Consider the following 9,232-nt stretch of genomic DNA (forward strand, 5'->3'; position numbering starts at 1 on the left):
AGAATAAAATGACTTAAATGTACAGTTCACTTGTAGCACAGCCACCACAATGTTCAGTTAGTCTGTGAAGAACCATCATTATAGAGGCAAAATGTGCAAATGTCAGATTAACAATGACATTTCTGTGCTAATTTCTTCCTACACCTATTAAAAGAACAATAACACGCTACTGATTCATAGTAACATGACATAACTACAGGTAAGTATAAAATAGCAGCAGTTATAACATTAAAACACAATTAAAATATGTGTTTTATATCCAGTATGTCTTGGAAAACCGCTCACCAAGATTCACAAGATTTCGCAAAACAACTTATAATACAGTGAGACCTTGGCTCATAGCTCCCTGATTCTGTCTTCAACAAAATGTTGTATAGTTTCACTTATTAAGCAAAATGATTCAAAATGAATGTATTTATTTCATTTTAGGACGTTTTTCTCAAAGAAAACCTTTCTCTAGGCAACTACGAGAAAGAGATAATCAGAGAAAACATGACTTGAAAGTCTCAATATGTCTATGAATATGTATTTCTTTCAACTCAAGACAACATTTACCATTAATATGAGGAAATCATTTCCACTCAATATAACAACAGGTTCAACCCAATTGAGTGAAAGGCACTGGAATAGAAATGAATATGGACTGTAAGTGGAAAACTCTGAATGCATTTCTCCTCTTCATTGGCTGAGCTTCCTCTAAAGCGCCACAACAAACCATAATGATTATCATTTCAAATGTAAAATGATACCGTTAGGAAATACACCACTTAACTTGGAATTATATTAGAAAACACAAACATGGAGACAATGGTGTTAGAGAGAAATGTCAAAGATGTCGTTTGCTAATAGTAACGGACTTTGCACTTTTGCGCAGTGCAGTTGTCATTTAATTTTCAGAGTGATTCTGTCATTTTTAATTACACATAGTGGACTGTATGTGGTAGGTTTATGAGATTATGAGATGGTTTAAGTTGTATTATTATTTAAAAAAAGGATTATGCAACACAGATAGATATCTAACATAAAATCTAAATTCTGTTACTTGTGTTTTCAGAGAAACTGTTATCTCATTCATATCATTCAAGTTAGATAACATTTATAATCATCTGTTCCCATGAATTCCCTGAAGCACTAAAAATGAAACGATTGGCTGAATCTCATGAAACCTGTGAAGAACTTGAGCAGTTGTTGTAAAGCATTTAACTGATAAAGATAGATAAAATACTCTAGTGCTGTCAAATCAATTAATTGCGATTAATCGCATAGAATATATATATTTGAAGTCAAAAGTTTACACACACCTTGCAGAATCTGCAAAATGTTAATTAATTGACCAAAATAAGAGGGATCATACAAAATGCATGTTATTTATTATTTAGCACTGAAATATTTCACATAAAAGATGTTTACATATAGACCACAAGAGAAAATAATAGTTGAATTTATAAAAATTATCCCATTCCATACATTTTTTGTAAGTTTATATTTGCTTGATTTTTAATATTGAGTTTTTTTGTTTAGTGATAGTTGTTCATGAGTCTCTTGTTTGTCCTGAACAGTTAAAACTTTATGCGGTTCTTCAGAAAAATCCTTCAGGTCCCACACATTTTTGTGTATTTGAACCCTTTCCAACAATGACTTTATGACTTTGAGATCCATCATTTCACACTGCGGACAACTGGGGGAATTATACATTAAGAGCCGGGGTTGAAAACTTTTCGAATTTGAAGCTCAAAAGTAAATGTAACTAATTTTGTCTTCTAGGGAACATGTAAGTAGCTTCTGTAGCGTCTAATAAAAAAAAAAAAATGATATTTAGGCAAAATAAGAAAAATTCAGACATCCTCCCTCTGTTCAAAAGTTTACACCCTCAGCTCCTAATGCATCGTTTTTCCTTCTGGAGCATCAGTGAGTGTTTGAACCTTCTGTAATAGTTGCATATGAGTCCCTCAGTTGTCCTCAGTGTGAAAAAATGGATCTCAAAATTATGCAGTCATTGTTGGAAAGAGTTCAAATACACAAAAATGCTGTGGGCCCTAAAGGATTTTTCTGAAGAACAGTGGGCAGTGGGTGTTTCAGTTTTCAGGACAAACAAGGAACTCATGAATAACTATTACTAAAAAAAAAAAAAAAAAAACAGCTGTGGATCATTCAGGTAACAACACAATATTAAGAATCAAATGTATGTAAACTTTTGAACAGGGTCATTTTTTATAAATTCAACTATTATTTTCTCTTGAGGGCCATATGTAAATGTCTTTTATGTGAAATATCTTCCTCAGGTCAGTACTAAATTAAAAATCACATGCATTTTGTTTGATCCCTCTTATTTTGGTAAAATATGTATGTAAACTTTTGACTTCAACTGTAATTAAAGTAAAACATCTAGATGCATTACTGTAATGAGAACTGTAATGATAATGTGATACTAAAATAGACTATTTTATTTATGCAAAATATAATGTCTTGATTTTGTGGTCAAATATGACCTGAGCATTTTTAATGAGATTCACGCTCATGAAAATGACGTTTTGATATGGGTTTTAATACTTTGATTTGTCAGTCTGCCAGTTCCCGTTTGCCTTGTTCAGAGAGGAACTACTTTCATGTTTTGCATTGTTCCCTGACTTTAAAGCTTGTTCAGTTGACTCAGCTATGGGCTGCTTTTCCTCCTGCTCTGTCTCTCTATGATAAAAGTAGTTGAAATTAGAGACGATTACAGGCACAGGCAGAGCGATGGTCAACACCCCAGCAATGGCACATAGAGTGCCCACAATCTTACCGCCCAGCGTAATAGGACACATGTCTCCATATCCCACAGTGGTCATGGTGACAACAGCCCACCAGAATCCATCAGGAATGCTAACAAACTGAGTGTTGGGATCGTCCACCTCAGCAAAATAGATGGCGCTGGAGAAGAGGATGACGCCGATGAAGAGAAAGAAGATGAGCAGGCCAAGTTCCCTCATGCTGGCCTTGAGCGTCTGGCCCAGGATCTGCAGCCCTTTGGAGTGTCTGGAAAGTTTAAAGATCCTGAAGACTCGCACCAGTCTGATGATTCGCAGGATGGCCAGGGACATATTCTGCCCCGTGTTGGTCTTATTGGTGGTGGTCACGATCTCCGTTATCAAAGTGACGAAATAGGGAATAATGGAGACGATGTCAATCATGTTCATGATGTTGTTGAAAAACTCCCGCTTGCTGGGGCAAACCAGGAAACGCACACTGAGCTCGAAGAAGAACCAGACGATGCAAGCAGTCTCAAGAATGAAGAAGGGGTCGGAGAAGGTGCTGGTGATGGTTTTGGGAGAGGCACTTGGAGGAGCACCTGAGGGACGCGTCTGGTTGAAGGGAAAACCTGCTGTTGGAAAAATCTCTAGATCCTCACGGAATTCTGGGAGAGTCTCTATGCAGAATATGATGATGGAGATGACGATGACGAAGACGGAAACGAGAGCAACCCCTCGGGCTGCGTTTGAGCTCTCGGGATATTCAAAAAGCAGCCAGAACTGCCTGTGGAACTCATTCGATGGTAATGGGACCTCCACATCTTTGATAAACCCTTCCTCCTCTCGGAACTGGTCCATGGCTTCCTGTCCTAACTCGTAGAAGATGATCTCATCCGTGAAGACATCTAAAGGTACGTTCGCGGGACGCCGGACCTTCCCTCCTGACTGATAGTAGTACAGGATCCCGTCAAAGCTCGGACGATTTCGGTCAAAGAAATACTCGTTTCTCATGGGGTCAAAATAGCCCATTCTTTTCATTGGGTCGCCCAGAAGGGTGTCTGGAAACTGGTCGAGGGTCCTAATGCGGGTTTCGAAGCGAAGACCGGCGATGTTAATGATGACCTTTTGATCGCCATCATCAAGAGGTCGCTTATCCACAAACAAGTCCTCATATTCCTTGGCCAGTTTACTGAAGATCGTCTCACTTTGGGTTCCTTCACTGTTCATGAGTAACTTCCAGTTGGAAATCAGACTGGCGCAGCTGGCCCGACCTCTCCTCGTGTGTGGGGGCAAGACAGGTGATTGTGGTTTGTCCAGATTTTGTGGGGCCTTTTCTTTATATGGCGACACTTTCGCAGAATTCGAGTATGTGCTGCCAGGAACATACTCGAACTCTGGCATTTCTACCGCCAAAGCTGTCATCTCATTAGGATAGTCTGGGTCATTGAAATTATCCAGACCATTAGTATTCTCCATACCCTCAATGTCAACTAGCGCCACCTCTATCCTTCCAGCCTGGACCGTCATGTGGCTCCAGATATCACACAACCACCGAATTCAACCTTCACCAGAACAAACCCACTGGTTCAATATTTCAAATAATATTTGTCATTTGATTTTGAGGTGGAGGTCAACACAATAAGGAAGAATCCAAGGTGCCACAACCTGCAAGACAAAGAAGATGAGTTAGAGCCTGTTTTTGACTGATAAAACATCTAGTAAATGGCACACTGTTTCTTGGTTACTGGTCTGGTTGAAACACTGAAGAGAGCAGCTGGTGACATATGACATATTTTGGGAGGTGTCAACATCACAACACTTCCAAAAATGTCAGTGCTTACTGGGTTATTTTTGTTTTCGCAGTGAATCGCTTTCACCCTGCAAATGTGGGAGTGCTAAATTATTTCAAAAGTCTATAAAAGTCTTAATATTAATATGTATTAAACCCCCTCTTTCAGACTGTTAATTCTTGTTTACATTACATTATCAAATTGTATATTATATCTTGCAGGTGATTAACAGTTACTTCTGGCAATGATACAACACGGGGAAATACATACAATTTTTTTTTCTTTTTTTTTTTCTTTTTTTTTGGGGGGGTAAAATGTGACCTAGACAGCCAATCACATTACCACTCTAATGCTATAAAGGAAACACTTGGTGTTAAGACTTGCATGGCTTAATATAACGTAAATGATGTCTTACTGAAATATGTAGTAGAAAACCCATAAAAGATTTACGTTATTTAAAAAATCCACATCATTTTATACATATTTTGGACTATGGGGGCACCATTATTTCAAAGAAGTCAAATGGTTGGAATTGTGAGCTACTAGCGCTACCTGTTGCAAATTTTACCGCAACACAATTTGGAAAATACAATAGCAAGCTTTTGGTTATAATTTTCAGTCGAAGGGCTACACTCTTAAAAATAAGGTGCTTTAAAAGGTTCTTCACAACAATGCCATAGAAGAACCATTTTTGGTTCCACAAAGAACCTTTCAGTCAAAGGTTCTTTACAGAACCACCTCTTTCTTACCTTTTTATAATCTAAAGAAAGGTTCTTCAGATGTTAAAGGTTCTTTATGGAACCATTTAGACAAAAAAGGTTATTTTATGGCATTGTGAAGCACCTTTATTTTTAAGAGTGTATAACAGAAGCAATGCAAGTCTTCGCTGCTTTCTTAGTGATAAGAAGAGAATGGGGAGATGCCTTTGGATGAATAAAACTTCCTGAAGACCTACGTCTTTGTTCTTTCCACTTTAGCCCTGATGTCTTGGTGGCTTTTAGTAGACCACAGCTACTGAAAGTGCTTACGAATGGCAGAGACTAGAAATGCTAGATGCCATCCTGGCAGGATGTAAACATGCCAACGATTGTCTTGACGCCGCAGCCATTAAAAGAGTTTCTCAGTGCGGATTTCACTTAAAATTCAGGGGTGTTTAGACTCCTTGTGGGGAAAAATAAATAGTATGGCATTTGGTTGGTCCAATCTAAAATACCCTGTAACGTGATTTTGCCCTTGTACATCCATTTTACCCCTGCCCATATGGAGGTCAGTGGATGCCACTAAAGTGAAGAGAACAAAGACGCAGGTCTTTAAAAAGTTTTATTCATCCACAGACATCTTCTTATCGCTTAGGAAAGCAGTGAAGACTTACATTGCTTCACTTGTTGCCCTGTGACTCAAAATTACAACCAAAAACCGCACAATGTGGCATCGTATCATTATTTTATATTCTGAGTCATGTTGCAGTAAAAACAGCAACAGGTAGCGCCAGTAGCTCAATGAGTGCAACCATTTGACGTCATTGAAATAACTACACCCCCATAGTCCAAAATATGTATTAAATGATATGGATTTTTTAAATTATGTAATCTTTCATGGGTTTTCTACTACATATTTTAGTAAGAGACATCATTTACATTATATTAAGATATACAAGTCTTAATAGAAGTCTTAAATTTTTTATTTCAATACGTTTGCAAAGCTTAAGTGCTTTTCCATTTTCCCTCTCTGTCACAAATCCAAGTTTCGTACATTTGAATGGACATTTGGACGGGTTCTCTGTCGTTCTTAATGTGACACAGACGTTTCCAGTATCTATGGTGACACACCTTTGACACAACAGTCAGTCGGACATCACCTCAGCTAAAGTGTAACCCCTGTCAAACACTTGACACCAGAGTCCTGGCCTGTGAGGCAGTGTGGGAGAATAAGAGAGCCGCTGAAAGAGAAGTCGAGAGATAGTAGCAGAGGGAAGGAAGCAGAGAGAGAAAGAGAAACTGTTGGCCCAGTAAAGGCCAAGACAGTGGGGAAAACAATCGCCCCTCATCTAATTCACTTACTATTCCACTGACCTGCATTGGGTTCAGAGGAAATGTTGCAGTGCCACAAGCCAAGCTGTACTACAAGTTATTAGCAACAACACTTAGTACAGCCAAAAAGTACTATTGTTTCTCTGGTTTTAAGCCTGAAAACCTAAAACATTTCAAAGATATATTTGCATATCAGCAAATTCTAAATTATTATTAGTGGTGCCTAGACTATTATTATTTCTCAAATTAACCTTCATATCTTTTTAAAACCTCTTAGACTAACTATTACATTTTAGTACATAACTCGCCGCACACATTTGCATTACCAATGTGCATGATACCTCAGATCTACTATTGTTTGTACTTCTACATTTCTACAGTTATAGACTTAATATTGTAGGATGGATCAGAGGTCAATCTAATGACATGAATATCAGAGATGAGCTCAGAAACTTGCAATGGGCTCTTTTAAATTGAATAACCACCTAGCAATCATCCTGAATACCCTAGAAATATACGTAAATACACTTAAAACCACTTTAAACACATAAGCTACCACACTAAAAAGAATTTGAATAATAATAGATTTAAAAATGTTCATTTGTGGGCTAAAAATAAAATGAATTCATTTCATGAATGTACAGGTATTAGAGATTTCTAAATGTGCTATATTATCAGGCTAAATCTCAAATAGGAGCGGGGCTGAGTGGTTGAGAGGCACGGACAGATGTTTAATTAAAGACGCCAAAAATGAGTCATCCTGCTCAGCTGCCACTGACCAGAAAACAGAGAACATGTGCGTCACAGAAAGAGAGAGGGAGAGAGGGAGAGAGAGACTGTTATTATACGAGGGAAACAACAACACGGCGAAGAATCACTGATATAGCAAGAAAAAATGTTTGAAAAGAAAGAAAATAAATGCTATTACTGTTATTAAAAATACTTATTAAGATAAGTGACTGATGACATTGACAGGAATCTCACATGATCAGAGATATTTCAAGATAACTCAACCTCATTGCTGTTGGCAGATAAAATCAAACAACCTTTATAAAACAAAATATTTGATAATAAGCTATTCTGGTTCAATTTAATTTTGTTTTATCTGTCTTCATATCACATAAAAGCCATGTAAGTAAATAAAAAAAAAGCTTATTAATTTTTTTTCTGTAATTTTAGTATTTTCATACTCTAAAATGTATCTCTACACACTTTACATAATATATAAACTATATAAAAGGTGCTAAAATGTATATGCGTTTGTGTGTATTATAAACAATTGCTAATTATTAGACATTCTGCTAACTACAAGTAACTTTGCAACTACATTTCAACTAACTTATTGTTTTAATAGTCAATTTTAGACATTCTACTAATTACAAGTAACTTTGCAACTACATGTCAACTAACTCTCATTATTTTGATTGTCCATTTAGACATTCTACTAACTACAGGTAACTTTGCAACAACATATCAACTAGCTCTCATTATTTTGAAAGTCTATTTTAGACATTCTACTATCTACAAGTAACTTTGCAACTACATATCAACTAACTGTCATTATTTTGAAAGTCTATTTTAGACTATCTACTATCTACAAGTAACTTTGCAACTACATATCAACTAACTGTCATTATTTTGAAAGTCTATTTTAGACTATCTACTATCTACAAGTAACTTTGCAACTACATATCAACTAACTCTCATTATTTCGATAGCCAATTTTAGACATTCTACTAACTACAAGTAACTATGCAACTACATGTCAGCTAGCTCTCATTATTTTGATAGTCCATTTTAGACATTCTACTAACGACATGTAACTTTGCAATTACATGTCAACTTATTCTCATTATTCTGATAGTTCATTTTCAACATTTTACTAACTACAAGTAACTTTACAACTACATGTCAGCTAGTTCATTACTTGATAGTCAATTCTGAACATTATACTAACTACAAGTAACTTTGCAACTAAATGTCAACTTATTGTTTTAATAGTTCATTTTAGACATTCTGCTAACTACAAGTAACTTTGCAAATAAATGTCAACTTATTGTTTTAATAGTCCATTTTAGACATTCTGCTAACTACAAGCAACTCTGCAACTACATATCAACTTATTGTTTTAATAGTCCATTTTAGACATTCTGCTAACTACAAGTAACTTTGCAACTAAATGTCAGCTCTCATTAGTGTATTAACATACTGCTTTATTTTGACTGTCCACCAACAGACACTCTACTAACTAGTAAATCTGCAAGCACTTGTGAACTTATTCTACTAAATGTCCACTAATACACTAACAAAAGTTAGTTAACATGTAGTTGCAAAGTTACTTATAGTTAGTAGAATGTCTAAAGTGGACTACCGAAGTAAAGAGCAACCCTAAATAAATCTAAACACATTAACCTGACAAATTAATAGTGCACATTTCAACATTCATAATAGCAGATCATATTAAAAGCAACATTTACAAAACACTGAAATTACAGATAATTCAGCACAAAACTATTGTAACAGACATTTATGTCACTTCCTCCCAAAACATGCACAACAGGATGTCTGAACAGATGTTGCCTAATACTTATTATTTAACTGAACATATGCATACACCCACCCCCCCCCCCCCCCCCCCCACACACACACACACACACACACACACACACACACACACACACAC

General features: G+C 36.4%; 1 protein-coding gene across 1 annotated transcript; it reads right to left on the minus strand.

Annotated features, from left to right (window-relative positions):
- Nucleotides 1-2,239: 2,239 nt before the first annotated feature.
- Nucleotides 2,240-4,256, minus strand: kcna10a (potassium voltage-gated channel, shaker-related subfamily, member 10a). Its single transcript, XM_073823256.1, has one exon. The coding sequence runs from the start codon at nt 4,254-4,256 to the stop codon at nt 2,544-2,546; it is 1,713 nt and encodes a 570-aa protein (XP_073679357.1). The 3' UTR covers nt 2,240-2,543.
- Between the last annotated feature and the right edge of the window lie 4,976 nt (nt 4,257-9,232).

Source organism: Garra rufa, chromosome 18 (genome assembly GCF_049309525.1).
Source record: "Garra rufa chromosome 18, GarRuf1.0, whole genome shotgun sequence".
NCBI lineage: Eukaryota > Metazoa > Chordata > Actinopteri > Cypriniformes > Cyprinidae > Garra > Garra rufa.

Coding starts and splice junctions, on each gene's coding strand:
- kcna10a (XM_073823256.1), bottom strand. CDS start 4,256: ATGACGGTCCAGGCTGGAAGGATAGAGGTGGCGCTAGTTGACATTGAG.